At 41.5% G+C, this 15,584-nt stretch overlaps 1 protein-coding gene across 1 annotated transcript in view; it reads left to right on the top strand.

Moving 5' to 3' along the window:
• Positions 1-9,899, top strand: part of TOX3 (TOX high mobility group box family member 3) — a 95,814-nt gene extending 85,915 nt beyond the window's left edge. Inside the window, exons 4-7 of the mRNA XM_079988816.1 lie at positions 1,588-1,857; positions 3,905-4,132; positions 5,611-5,691; positions 7,930-9,899. Coding sequence (XP_079844942.1) covers positions 1,588-1,857; positions 3,905-4,132; positions 5,611-5,691; positions 7,930-8,700 — 1,350 coding nt within the window. The 3' untranslated portion in view covers positions 8,701-9,899. The remainder of the gene's footprint in view (positions 1-1,587; positions 1,858-3,904; positions 4,133-5,610; positions 5,692-7,929) is intronic.
• Positions 9,900-15,584: the final 5,685 nt, after the last annotated feature.

The raw sequence follows: 15,584 nt of genomic DNA, 5'->3' as shown, positions 1-15,584 counted from the left end.
TTAACACTGGGAAACCAGAAGCAAAACATTCTGGAAATATAAATAGAGCTCAAGGCAATCAAGGATTACTGTAATCATGTATCAGAATTATTGCATTATAACATTGGGACATAGGAAATTTCAAGGGGCTAGTTTTGATGTACAAAGTCATATACAGCTTTGTAGGCTGAGACCCTACCTGCCTGCGGACTGCCTCACCAGAGTGGTGCATGCTATAGTTATCTCCCGCTTGGACTACTCAATGTGCTCTATGTGGGGCTACATTTGAAGGTGACCCAGAAACTACAACTAATCCAGAATGCGGCAGCTAGACTGGTTACTGGGAGTGGCCACCAGACCATATAACACTGGTCCTGAAAGACCTACACTGGCTCCCAGTACATTTCCAAGCACAATTCAAAGTGTTGGTGCTGACCTTTAAATCCCTAAACGGCCTCGGCCCAGTATACCTGAAGGAGCATCTTCACCCCCATCATTCTGCCCAGACACTGAGGTCCAGCGCTGGGGGCCTTCTGGCAGTTTCTCACTGCGAGAAGCAAGGCTACAGGGAACCAGGCAGAGGGTCTTCCCAGTAGTGGCACCCACCCGATGGAACGCCCTCCCATCAGATGTCAAAGAGATAAACAACCACCTGACATTTAGAAGACATCTGAAGGCAGCCCTGTTTAGGGAAGTTTTTAATGTGTGACATTTTAATGTATTTTTAATCTTTGTTGGAAGCCGCCCAGAGTGGCTGGGGAAACCCAGCCAGATGGGCAGGGTACAAATAATAAATTATTATTATTATTATTATTATTATTATTATTATTATTATTATTAGTGATACCTGAAAGATTGCCTCAACTCTTATATACCTAACTGATCACCGCGCTCTGTAGGTGAGGGCCTCCTGAAAATACCATCTTATCAGGAAATCTGTCTGCATAATGTAGGAATCTGCTCTTTATCATTGTGGCACCTTCCTTTTGGAATTCCCTCCTCTTGAATATTAGACAGGCAGCATCTTTATGGCACCTATTAAATACCTTCCTCTTCAGCAAGGCTTTTGCGTTCTGATCTTCCCTGGTCTGCATCTGTATTGGAATTGTTTTTTAAGAGCTTTTCATTATTTCCCCACTTATAGTTTGCTCCCCTGGGCTCGTTGGGGAGGAATGATGGGATAGAAATTTTATAAATACATAAATTTGGGAGGTGGTTGTGAAGAGCAGGAGCAGCTCCAGGGGGCTCATGCTGGTGGGCCCTCTGCTGGGCTGTGGGCTCCTGGCAGATGCCTTAGTATGCCAACGCTTGCTGCCAATCCTGATTATTATTTTGAATTTATATAGCACCATGAGGGTGAATGGTGTTTTACAAGAGTGCAGTAGAACAGATCCCTTCCCTGAGGGGAATGCAATCTAGAATTGGAGATTTAAGAAACAGTAAGTGATGGAGAGAGAAGTGGGTGGAACAGTAAACCGGAAAATAACACCTAGTGATTACATTGCACATCCTTAGGCTGAGTTATGTTGAGTTGGAGTAGGGCACAGGAATTGACGATAATTCTAGCAGCTTAATATCATATTTCCCCACCTTTTTCTTTCTTTCTAGGATCATAGTCATGCAGATGTGCCTCAGTATCGCCAGGACCACTCTTTGATTATGAGATCCATTGTCCATATGACAGACGCTGCTCGTTCGGGAATTATGTCACCTAACCAGCTGACCACTATTAACCAATCCCAGCTCAGTGCTCAACTGGGGCTGAACTTGGGTGGGACCAATGTGCCACACACTTCCCCATCCCCTCCTGCGAGCAAATCGGCAACCCCTTCTCCATCCAGTTCTATAAATGAGGAAGACGCGGAGGACTCAAACAGGGTAAGTTCTATCATGTGTTGTAAAAAGATAATCTCTTTCCCACCACCAAACTTTTGTTTTTGTTTTTAAGAGGAGTTCAGTAAGGGCAAAAAAGAGTGAGTGGAATTCAGGTAAGTTTTACTCAGAGTAGAATCATTTCATACGATACGATCATCTTTATTGTCATTGTCCCATACAGAACAACGAAATTGAAAAAATCTACATCAGACATTAAAAAACCAACAAGCCTGCTATCCCAGCTCTCCCAGCCTGGTTAACCCCCTAAAAACTCTTATACCCCGTAATTAAATACAATATTTCAGTGAGTCTGCTCTGAATAAAACTTAGTTGAGTATCACCCAGTAGCTTTATTTAGTTGCTTACCATAATGATGCTATGCTGCTATTCTGTGGCTTTTGGTGTGTGTTAATGTGGTGTAATGGTTTGAGTGTGGGACTTAACTGTAGGAACTGGGGGAGGAGGGTCAAATCCCTTCTCAGCCATGAAGCTCAGTGGGTGAGCTTGGGCCAGCCACTGCCTCTCAGCCTCACCAGCCTCGCAGGGTTCTTGTGCGGATTAAATGAGGAGGGGAGAAAACCATGTATATGGCACCTGGAGCCCCTTGAAGAAAAAAGCGAGAAATAAATGAAAGAAAAAGTTGCTGGTCTAGGGTTCTTTATAGCAACTTCCTCATTTTCTAGATGCAGCAATTCTGACTGACATACCTGCTTGCAAATTAATTTTCATTTTACAAAACCAAAAACCTAAGCATTCTTCAATAAAAAAATCAATAAAAAATACCTTCACCTCTTTGGGAAAGCCTTGAGTGTGCTCTCAAATTCCTTTTCATATTAGATTAAATAGGTTTGCAAAGGATAGACAGCCAACTGAGAAATATCTCTGAACAATGACAGCCTATTTTGGGATATAAACAAAGAGCAGATGCCCGATGGCTGGAATATCTATGTCTAACATAGCACAGTTTTGCATTTATTTGTTTTGTTACTTTGCAGTTATTAGCCTTGAGCCTGAGGGATAGAGAGCAGGTTATAGAAAGCTAAATAAAGAGATTGGTTGTGCAGGTTATGTATGCAGAATTTTTGATGAAGACCATGGGAGTTGAGCATGTGGAAGGCCTGAAATTAATCGCATGGATCCATCAAATGCCATTTCCACCAGAACTCTGCCTACAGGCTATGCAGGGCAGCTGCAGAGGGACTCATTGGAGCTCAGTCGTGATTGAATAATGACTCTATTAATTGTTCTGTGACCCGGAAAAAGGAACAAAAGCCATAGTAAGCAGCCTTAACAAAAAGGCTGAAAGAAGAATGACGAGTGGTTTCCTCCTCCTTTCATACTGAGTATCTTATTTCTGTAACTCATCTGATAGGCTGTTGGCTTCCATATGGAACTATGCAAACCTCTAATGCTGGCTAGTCTTGCTTGTGGGACAACACAGGGTGAAGGAGCTAGTGGAGGAAATAGGCTCATTTGGCAGGGCCAGTAGGTGGGCTATGAAGAAATGTGAAGCTCATTTGATAGGCTTCAACAAACAAACAAACAAACACCTCTTGTTTAAAATGGAAATCAGTGACCTATGCTTCTTCTTTGAGAGCATTCTAAGTGAGTGGCTGGAGGGCTACAAGCTTGGTATATGGTTTAAGTGGGAGCTGGTGTTGCACTGTGAAACGTTTGTCAGAAACAAGCTTTAGATAATGGCCTCAAATACTTTGTATAATGCTTCCCATAGACAAGACTGTTTCTGCATTTCCAGTTGTGCATGAGCACCTGATATGGTGAATGTGATACCTCTGATGGATACTTTAAAAAATAAACTAGAAATGTAAGTTTCCCGCCCTCATGATCAGAAATATATTCCATGTCTTATGATTTTGAATTGTTTTTTAATGCCTGCTGCAAAGGTCTTCTTTTTATTTCCCCTATGTTGTGGTCTTTTGGCATACTTCTTTTCAAGTAGAGCATAAATAGCTTTGTGTATGCATAGCTGATTTTTATAATTAATATCCCATGCTGGACACTGATTTTGGTTTTGTTGCTCTTTATCAAGGCTGCAGGAGAAAAGAGAGCTGCCCCAGATTCTGGCAAGAAGCCCAAGACTCCAAAGAAGAAGAAAAAGAAAGACCCCAATGAGCCACAGAAGCCAGTGTCAGCATATGCCCTGTTCTTCAGGGATACACAAGCAGCAATTAAAGGGCAGAACCCCAATGCTACCTTTGGAGAGGTTTCAAAAATTGTAGCGTCTATGTGGGATAGCCTAGGAGAAGAGCAGAAGCAGGTAACCAAGGGACCCTTTGGAGTTTTGGGGGAGAAAGGGGTGATGCACTGAAAGATGCCAAAGTCCTAATTAAACACTAGTGGGCTGGTCCTTTTGACTTCATTAATTAGAAATGCAGCAGAACGGGTTGGAGCACAGTTATGCTTCCTATCAACCCAGCTAAGGATCTGGCTTCATATCATCCCCTTGTCATTCTCTGATTGCAGTGGTAGTAGTAAGGTTGCAATATTTTAATTGACTTGATTGATCAATTAATCAATGAAAAACACTTTTGACTGGCTAAACAGTTCCCGATTTATTGGACGGTGGAGCATTGCACTGCAAAATATTGCTTTGAATGTAAGTACTTACTAAAAATGCAAGAACCGTCTTAAGAGGCATTTAAAGGGTTTACCCCTTTAATGACAAGGCTCAGAGGCAGAGCACTAACCTTGCATGTGGATGGTCCCAGGTTAAATCCTGGCTGTCTCCAGTTAGGACTTCTGTCTAAAACCCTGGAGACCTGCTGCAAGTTAGTGAAGACAGTACTGAACTGGACCAGTGGCCTGGTTTAAGGCAACTTCATACGTCCATGTTCTTAAAATCTCAGTGAGGGCTGAATGGAACTCAAGAGAAAACATTTCACAAGCAAGTTCAGAACATCAATGAAAACGAGGTGAACTTGCTTGTGAAATGTTCTCCCTTGAGAGGCTACTGCTTTTATATAGCAAGTACATATTGTAATTGTGATGACATCACTGGGAGCAAACAAAACCCATTCAGCACAAGGCCTGTTCCCTTACTCTGTGTTGGCTTAATTTATGCTCTGTGACATCATCACATAGTCATTTCTAATTGGCTATGAAACTGCTTCCAGGAAGCGATACAGTGGTACCTCGCAAGACGAATGCCTCGCTAGACGAAAAACGTGCAAGACGAAAGGGTTTTTCGTTTCTTGAGTTGCTTCGCAAGACGATTTTCCCTATGGGCTTGCTTCGCAAGACGAAAACGTCTTGCAGGTTTGCTTCCTTTTTCTTAAAGCCGTTAATACCCTGGGAATCCGCGCTCCGCAAGACGAAAAAATCACAAGACGAAGCAACTCGCGGAACGAATTAATTTCGTCTTGCGAGGCACCACTGTATAATAAATGGAGTCAAAGAAGTAACCGATGGGTGATGTGAATGCAAACAGAAATGGAAGAGGTAACCTTTGGAGGGAGGAGGATGAATTCAGGAGATTTTTTAAAAATCATCTCAGCTCCAACTCCTTCCCATTTTAATTCTGAAAATGTACAAAGTAGCAGTTTTGGCTCGTTGTTTTAAAGGAGAGAAGGGATGAGAGTCACATACTTTTGTGAACCTTTTTGTTGCAGAGTTGGCATTGTCCCTTTTGACTTTCTTCGTTTTACAAGACCATAACATCCCTCTTCGGGCAAGAGCTACTTTATGGTGTGAAATTTAAGCACTGAAGGTGGTGTTAATTGCAATGTCTTTTAACAGGTATATAAAAGGAAAACAGAAGCTGCCAAGAAAGAATACCTTAAGGCACTTGCTGCCTACAGAGCAAGTTTGGTTTCCAAGGTGAGCTCGAGTCTGACTTCAGTTACGCATCCAGTAGTGCAATGCCTTCAGTGTGGATTCTTTTCACCTTATAAATAAATAAGCAGAGAATTTGTTTTTTTAACCAGCCTTATCTTTGGGGAAGGACAGTAATCTAGAGGCTCTTGCTTTGCATGCAGACGGACTGAGACTAAGTCCCTGGTATATCCATCTTTTATTCCTGTGTTGTAGAGGTTTGGATTAGATGACTCTTTAGGCCCTTGCAACTCTACAATTGCATTATTCCACTTACAAAAATCAGGTTGCTTTGCTCTCTGTGCAACCAGGACATCTTGCAGATTCATTCATTCATAATTTTATTTGTATGCCACTTTTCCACAAAAGAATCATGTCCAAAGTGACTTACATCAAAGAAGACAGGAATAGGTCTCAAAATCAATCATTGCAAATCACAGCTTCATAACAGAACAACAACATAATAACAAATATAACAACATACCAGAAAACAGCAAAATTTCAGTACTATAAATATAACTGGGCACTATCCATTTGGAAAAAGAAGAGAAATGGTCTTTAAGTAAAGCACTGCAAAACCATAGAGCATGTTACAAGGCGGTGTAATATCAAGGTACTGTATATGCTGCATTATTTATTGAATAAAGCTCTTGTGAAAGCTCTTATAGTAAACAGCAGTATGAGACTGTTGGCAATTTATTCTTTTGCAGAAGCAATTTGGTATCTGCAGAAATCAGAACCCGATGCAGAGCGTGTCTGTGAGGTGTAATAGGTTGTCTTGGACTTTGCCTGTGGGTTTCATATCCCTGATCAGCTAAGCTATCTTCAGATATTTGAGGGCTCCTCCACTCTACCAATTAATATTTGCAAGGAAATTGAAACTTGGCAACAGGCTCCTCCTTGATGCCTTAAAAACATCCAGTCCTTCCCCTCCAAATGTCCCAAAAAGGCTCTAGCAGTGGTTATATGGATAAAGGATGTGTGTGATAAAGGTGTATTAAATGATGCATTATTATTACTGTTCTTCATTTACTTTGTTAGTCTCTTTATCTTGCCCATGGCAACCCAAAGCAACTTACAAGCAAGCAAGCCAACAAAAACCTACATAGATACATTAAAATGGGCGTATGTGTACATTTAAGACACCGCACCCACTTCTAAAAGGCCTCAGATAGTTAAAGGCCAAAGGCCTGGTTATAGAGGGGAAGTTTTCTCTGAGGTCCTAAAGATATCTAAAGATGGTGCCAGGCAACTGACCCTGGAGAGAGCATTCCACAAAAGAGGAGCCACTGCAGAAAAGGGGCATTCGTGTGTTACCACCTTTTGGACCTCTTGTGGAGGAGGTACACAAAGAAGGGCCTCTGATCATAATCACAGGGTCTGGGTCAGTTCATATGGATGCATGAAGGTGGATAGAAGTCTTATCTCCTTCCCTCATAAAAATGGAACCTGAAAGGGTTGGAGATTCAGAATAGAAAAATAATAATGTTCTTCTTCACACAGTGCATAATTAAATCCAGCATCAGCATATGCCTCCAAATGCTATTTTATGAAAAACATGAGGGGGGAACAGTGCTATCGCACTCATGTCCTGCATCCTGTTGGCTACTGGTTGGCCATTGTAAGAACAGAACCCAGCACTAGATGTACCTTTGGCCTAATGCTCTTCTGATGTTCCTAAAATGGGGAGTTGCCTGACCAGTTATTGATATGACTTAAAGGATGTTGCCTTATGAGTATAAGGTGGTTTGGTGAGTTGCCTTGATGAAAAAATTAACAAATAATCTGTGACTGGCTAAAGGAACAAAATGCTTTTTTTCACAAACTGGAACTGTTTAGGAAAGCAAAGCTGAAGTAAAAAGATGCCTTCCCACAGTATAGAAAACTTTTTGGCTGCAATGAACACAATGGACTTGAATCTTGTTACTTCCTGATGGGTTTTACTGATGGATTAATTTATTTATTTTTGTTTGCCTTTTGTTTTAGTTTAGGCACCCCTTGTGTCCTCCCTGAGGTGGGAAGGGGATTGTTCTTTGTTATTAAAATTGTGTTAAAGTGTTTTTTTTTTTAATTATTAATAAAGAGAAAGGAAGAAAAAGGGGAAGATGCCAAGGATGCTGTTACAAGCTCCTCGGGTGCGAGAGAAATGCAAATGTGACAAATATAAATATAAACGTATAAATATAGAAACATAAGAGGCGGCCCCTGTATTAACTCTCATGAACTTCTCTTTCTTAAATGCAGGCTGCTGCTGAGTCAGCTGAAGCCCAAACAATCCGTTCTGTTCAGCAAACGCTGGCGTCTACAAACCTGTCCTCGTCCCTCCTTCTGAACGCCCCTCTCTCCCAGCACGCGGCCGTGGCCACTTCTCCACAGACTCTCCAGCAGTCGCTCCCCAGGGCAATCGCCCCCAAGCCTCTAGCAATGCGGCTGCCCATGAATCAGATAGTTGCCTCGGTCACCATTGCACCCAACATGCCCACAAACATTTCCACCTCACTGATAAGCTCCATGGGAAGCAGCATGGTGGGCACGTCGGCGTCGGTGCCCTCCCAGGTCAGCCCTTCCTTGCAGAGCCAGCAGCACCAGTTGCAGCAGATGCAGCAGATGCAGCAGCAGCAGATGCAGCAGCAGCAGCTCCACCAGCAGCACATGCATCAGCAGATCCAGCAGCAGATGCAGCAGCAGCATTTCCAGCACCACATGCAGCAGCACCTGCAGCAGCAGCAGCACCTGCAGCAGCAGCTGAGCCAGCAGCAAATTCAGCATCAGTTGCAGCACCAGCTCCAGCAGATGCAGCAGCAGCAGATGCAGCACCTGCAGCAACAGCAGCAGCAGCAGCAGCAGCAGCAGCACCAGTCGCAGCCTTCACCTCAGCAACATTCCCCAGTGGCCTCACAGATCACCTCTCCGATCCCCAGCATCGGGAGCCCCCCGCCAGCGCCCCAACAACACCAGTCCCAAATACAAACCCAGACACAGACTCAGCTATTATCACAGGCCAGTATTTTCTGAAGACACATGTTGCAAAGCTGCTTTGCATTGTGAGTTAAGCAAAGGGGAACTGTTTACGGCTGGAAACTGTACATTGCTGATGGTAGTTATGCAGGGATGCATAACAGATGAGTGAGCCTCTAAGCTGTCTATTAGATAGGCAATAAAGAACTACAATGTAGCTGTGTATATTCATTTAGCCGACTATAAATATTTGTTTCCCACCTCTCTCTTTCCGATCTTTTTAAAGAAAATGCTGTGCTCTCTTGTTTTCTTTATTTATTTTGAGCTTTACCCATAATATGTGAACTACATAGTCTTGGATATGCCTGGGCAGTGAAACGAAAAAGTTTTGGCCTTTTTCACAGTTCCAGATTAAAACTGATTAGTGAATGCACTTCAAACCAGTTTGGGTTTTTTTGTGTTTTTTTGTTCATGAAGTCCTAAAAAGCACAGTTGTAACTACCTGTAAAATGTTGATTGGATTCCATGCAATCACACTCGTATGACATGAGTAGTTGACGGTGTTTTTCTCTGTCATATATATATAAATATAAATATATATATAAAGATTAATGTAAAAATCATAGACTTTTGCCAAAGCTCCTTTTTCTCTTTTTAATATGTCTCCAGAAAGGGGGGGGGGAACCTGCAAGTGAAAGTTCTTAAATATCAGAGCCCATCTTTACCATCAAAGCTATAATTTCTCTAAACACTTACAGTGCTTTGTTACAAAATATATTCTTACCCTGTTCTGTTCATTCCAAGTTGTTGTTGTTTTTTTTAAAAAAGATGTGAATAATCTATCCTGTGTTTGGGTGACAACTTTCAGATTTAATACACTGTATTTTTTAAAAAAGGAAATGCACTTAAATGCACTGTTATTACAAAAAAAAAAATAGGTAAGAAGGAAAAATGTGAGTTTTTAAAAAATATATGCTGTAATACCAGTAGACTATTTAAAAGAATTGCTACATCTGAATAATCAGTGTAAATATTTCCTTTAAAAAATTGTAAGTTTTTCATATCATGTGTTGTAAAGTTTTCATAAATGAGGCTTTAATGTAAACACTGGTAACATGAATGATTTAACTGCAATATTGCTTACTGTGTTTTTATGCTGTTTTTATACTTTTTTATGAGTTATAATAGCAGCAATTGAGTTGTTTGTATTTTGCTTATCTAAAACAAATGCTTTTATCTTGCTATAGAATAAACACATTTCAGTAAAAAAGAAGAAAAAAATCCAACCACATACCCCCAGTGTTTTGCAAAACTGAAATCAGCTAATCCTTAACCCTTTGAACAAAATACCAGCTTGCCTGTGCTACACCTCCTCCTCATACCATAACATTAAGCAGGGCTGTACATGCCCACCTCTAATCTGGTTTGGCGCCTGATTCAACCTAGTATGTCCTGATCTAGCTCTAAGTTTAATTGGTATTTTAAATCCTAATGTTTGTGGTGGCAAAGGGGTTAAAAGTAGGCCAGGTGAGAGTTTCTATCTACATCTCCCACCCACCCCCTTCACCTTGGCACTACTCCCATGTTTAATTAGGGTTTATTATTATTATTATTATTATTATTATTATTATTATTATTACCCTAATTAAACGTGGTTGCCAAACCACCACTACTCTTAAGATTGCTCAGGGTGCACCTGATCGAACCCAGAACAATTGGCCTGATTCAAGTTGGGATTTATTCCAGACCTGGATCACAGCTCTAACATTTACACTGGCATCCAAGGCTGCTTTCACTAATACAGTGTCATCCAAACCCAAGATCCACTGGGATGAGTGAGTTTAGAATAGGTGGATAGCTGAGTGAGCCTGGGCCATGAAGCCCCTCATTGCAGCCCAGCTGGAGATTCACCAGGATAAGTCTCTTAGCCAGGGTTCTACCAAAGCCAGCAGAACCAAAAGTAGGGTAATCTTGCAAAGGGGCATTCTGGAGGGTGTAGTAGGGGCAGACTTGCATCTGTTCAAAATCCCTGTCGACTCAGCAGAACTTGACACTGGCAAAAAGGATGGTGAAAGTTCAAACTTTACTTCAAAGGCTTGTTTTCCCTCAGCCAGGTTTGAGTTGTCTTAGCCAGCAGCTGTCCTGCTCCTGAATGGGGTTTGGCACATGCCAGTTTATGCTAAGTGGGTGTAAGTTCTGCCAGCGTCCTAGCTAGAATTGCTCTGTTAGTATACCTCCACCATGGCAGGTTCAGCTTAAACGAGGCAAGCTTAAGATATAAACAAACTTGAAATCATATGGAGGCCGCAGTCTTTCTGTGCAGCATTGCAGGCTTTACCTGGAATCTGGAAAGATCTGGATGAAGCCAGAAGCACTTGCATATGCCGGAAGTTGGATGTGCGAGAGTCTATTTAACATGGTCTGCATCAGCCTTTCTCAAGTTGGTTGCCCTGTGGTTGTTATTGGGTTCTAATATTATTAGCATCAGCCAGCACATGACCAATGGTCAGGGACAATGGAAAGTGTAATCCAAAAACACTGGGGAGCGATGGTCTGTATTAAGCCCTTTTGCCACCACCAGCAAAAGGGAAGTCGAAGTCCCAACTCCTGTCACTTCAATGGAGGGTCCTTACAGCTAGGAAAGGGCAATAGACTGCATTTGAGGTGCAGGAGGATGACTGAGTGAGCAGCAACCACAAATCATGAACGGGGAATGCAGAAGTTTTCCAGAGGGGGAGAGTCTCAAGACGGGGACTGCAGACTTCGCTGGGTGGCTATTCTGCTTGCCTCATCTCAAAACGGGTATTGTAGAGTTGGGAAAGGTTGAGGGCAACCAAACTGATCTAGGGGATGGAGCAACTTGCCTCAAAAGGTTGCAGCATTTGGAACTTTTAAGAAAAAAGGCAAGTAAGAGGCAACATGATAGAAGTTTCAGTCATCAATCATGACATGGTGAAGGTTCTCATAACACTAGAATTTGTGGACATCCAATGAACCTGCATGTTCTAAGATTTGGGGCGGATACAAGAAAGCCCTTCATGCAGTGTGTAGTAAAACTATGGAGCTCATTCCCACAGGAGGCAGAGATGGTCACCAACCTTGACGGCTTCCAAAGAGGACTGGACAAATGCATGGAAGAGAAGGCTATCAATATCTATTATGGTTGCAGCCTTACTACTGGAGGTGGTAATGCTTCTGAATACCAGTTGCTGGAAACCACAGAAGGAGAGCATGCGCATGTGCTTCAATCCTGCTTACTGGTTTCTCGCAGGCATCTGGTTGGCCACTGTGAGCACAGGATAATGCCCTAGCTGGGTCATTGGCCTGACTCAGCAGGCTCTTCCTATGATCTTATAACTGCCTGTGTCAGAGCTTCTTTGGCATCTGATAAATTACCGGTATCTATTCAGGATGCTGCTGTGTTTAGAATTTGTTTTGGAGGTGCGGGGAAGGAGATGTGGGTTTAATATTTTGTCATGGCCACTAGCACATTGGAACACTTGTCTTATATATCAGAAATGATTGTTAAGGCATATTACAGTCTGAAAAAAGAGCTTAAAGAAAATATGTTGGTCTCTCTGGGAAGTTTTGCACTGGAGATGCTTCTCCAAGGAAGAAATCTCCGGCTGATCTGCCCTTTAGGGTTAACCTTGCAAGTGAAATGGAATTTTACTGAAGCACTCTTGACCCCTTGACATCTGCTGAAAGACGCTGGAAACTTGTAGTAAATTCCCAATGCTTCCTGTCTGTCTCTTGATTTTGCATAGGGCTCAAGCTTGTGCCCTTCATCACCCATATCATCCTAAGATGAAGCAATAAGTGGAGGTCCAGGGTGGCAGCAACTTTGCCCTCTTTTTCTTGCTGCAATGTAAAATCTCTCGCCTGCTTCTAACCCCTGTAGTTATATATATGTGGCTTCTGCCTATCTTCCCATTCAGCTGCACTTCACATTGTAAAATGGCTTCTCAAGCCTCTGACAAAAGAGGTTTCCCATGAAGGAAGTGGGGGTAAGCTGGGAGGGCATTGATCTCTGCTACCCTTAAATGTTAAGGCAATGGGGGACATTTAAAGTGCTAGCCTCTCCTAGCCTCTGAAGCTGCACATGAATTGGTGTATTTGCCTTAGGCATGGTGGCTAAAGCCAGGAAGAGATATTAAGCGCTTTATAAATGCTTTTGAATAGATAAATGCACAAATAAGCTGGGATGGTGCCTCATAGCAGCTCATGCTAACAGGTTATCCCCACTGGATTGCTTCGTATACTTTCATACATGGGAAAATTGGTCTTGCATATGAATTCTTTGGCCTAATTTTGACTGCTTTGCAGGGATGCAACATTCAGTTAGTTAATTAATTCCTTTAAAAACAAGAACGAAAAACCCTCCTATGTATGCCTACTTGGAAAGAAGTCCAATTATGTTAACTGGAGTTTTGGATTATCAGCTTGGGCACTTATTATTATTATTATTATTCACCAAAAGCATAAGCATGTAAGAAAACCTCCACTGGATGCATTCAAACATTCCTAGAGTCATAGAACTGCAGAGTTGGAAGGGGCCCAAATGGTGCTCAACCCTCCCTCCTGCATTTATCTAGTCCAGAACTGTAGTGCCCAGTCAAAAGCCTCAGTGATGTCCATAAACAGGCATGGAACTAGTAACCATCTCCCATTGTTCCACAGCAGGCATGCTGGTACTCAGTGACATATATCCATCACGACTGCCACTTTAATTGCTTCAATAAACCATTTAATTAATTTCAGTAACAATTTTTAGTTCGTAGTCTTTCTTAATGTCTCAGCTGGGGGTACGGGGTAATTTTGAGGCCAGATTTGCACCTGATGGGACTCAATAATATTTTGCTGTCAGTGGAGGAAATACAGAGTGGCTGTGGATTTGGGAAGTACCTGAAAACAAACAAGGGGAAAGGCCATAGTTCAGTGGCAGAGGCAGATCACATGCAAAAGGACCCAGGTGCAAGCCCCAGCTTCTCCTGGTAGGTCTGAGAAAGATTCTCCATGTCAAACTTTGACTTTCTACTAGTCAATGTAGGCAATAATGAGCTAGATGGACTAATGTTTACAGAAATGTGCATAGAAATGAAGGCATTAGTGAAAATAACATTCAAAAATGCATTATATTAGAAAAAGTTGCTTGCAAAAAATGTGTACGTTAGTCAAAACTGCATATAAAAATGTGTTCAGAGAAACTGGCACCAAAATGATGAACTTTCATTTTTTTTTTATTTAAAATTTTTATTAGTTTTCCAATTTTAAAACAAGTCAACAACAACATGCAAACATCAACAAATACAAACAAACATACAAATGTAGTTTCTTAACCTCATTTTCATAAACCTCCTTTCTCAGACTTCCCCATACCTCACCCTTTTTGCATCCTTATTTTACAGTTTTTCAGCAACCCTTTTTGCCAATTAAATTTAAACTTATTATCTTTCTCAATTTCACCTTAAATCATCAAACAATTTCAGCTGTAATTCTGCATCTTCCTTCCCCTTGACATTTTAGCACTCCTCAATTTAAGATATACTTTATACTTCTTCCAGTCTTCCTCCACCGTCTCTTTCTCTTGGTCACGGATTCTGCCAGTCATTTCTGCCAGTCCCATAAAGTCGATCACTTTCGTCTGCCATTCTTCCAGTGTGGGTAGTTCTTGTGTCTTCCAATACTTTGCTAGAAGAATCCTTGCTGCTGTAGTGGCGTACATAAAAAAAGTCTTGTCCTTCCTTGACACCAATTGGCCGACCATGCCCAAGAGAAATGCCTCTGGTTTCTTATGGAAAGTACATTTAAGTACCTTCTTAATTTCATTATAAATCATTTCCCAAAAGGCTTTAATCTTTGGGCAGGTCCACCAAAGGTGAAAGAAGGTGCCTTCAGTCTCATTGCATTTCCAACATTTATTATTGGGCAGATGATAAATCTTCGCAAGCTTGACTGGGGTCATGTACCACCTGTAAATCATTTTCATAATATTTTCTCTTAGGGCATTACATGCCGTAAATTTGATACCGGTGGTCCATAACTGTTCCCAGTCAGCAAACATAATGTCATGACCTATGTCCTGTGCCCATTTAATCATAGCTGACTTGACTGTCTCATCTATTGTATTCCACCTCAGCAACAGGTTATACATTCTTGATAAATTCTTAGTACTGGGTTCTAACAATTCTGTTTCTAATTTCGATTTCTCCACCTGGAAGCCAATTTTCCTGTCTTGTTTAAAAGTCTCCATTATTTGGTAATAATGGAGCCAGTCTCGTACCTTGGACTTTATTTTCTCAAAGCTCTGTAATTTGAATTTGCCACTTTCTTGTTCTAAGATTTCAAAATATTTTGGCCATTTAGATTCCATATTAAGTTTCTTCACCTCCTTAGCCTCCATTGGTGATAACCACCTAGGAGTTTTATTTTCCAACAAATCCTTATATTGAATCCAAACATTGTATAATGCTTTCCTAACAATATGGTTTTTAAAACCCTTGTGAACTTTAACCTTGTCATACCATATATATGCATGCCAACCAAACCTATTGTCGAATCCTTCCAAGTCCAGAATGTCTGCATTCTCAAGAGGTAGCCAATCTTTCAACCAGCAGAAAGCTGCCGATTCATAGTACAGTCTTAAGTCTGGCAGGGCAAACCCCCCTCTTTCTTTTGCATCAGTAAATATCTTAAATTTTATTCTGGGCTTTTTGCCCTGCCAGACAAATTTAGATATGTCTTTCTGCCACTTCTTGAAACAGTCTAGTTTATCCACAATTTGTAATGTCTGAAACAAAAATAACATTCTAGGCAATACATTCATTTTGATCACTGCGATTCGGCCTAACAAGGAAAGCTTCAAGTTCGACCATATTTCTAGATCTTTCTTTACCTCTGTCCAACATTTGTCATAATTGTCTTTAAATAAATTCACATTT

This window comes from Podarcis cretensis (genome assembly GCF_951804945.1).
Source record: "Podarcis cretensis genome assembly, chromosome: 8".
In the NCBI taxonomy this organism is placed as follows: Eukaryota; Metazoa; Chordata; class Lepidosauria; order Squamata; family Lacertidae; genus Podarcis; species Podarcis cretensis.
Note: the sequence above shows the minus strand (reverse complement) of the source record. Positions and strands in the feature narration are given on the sequence as shown.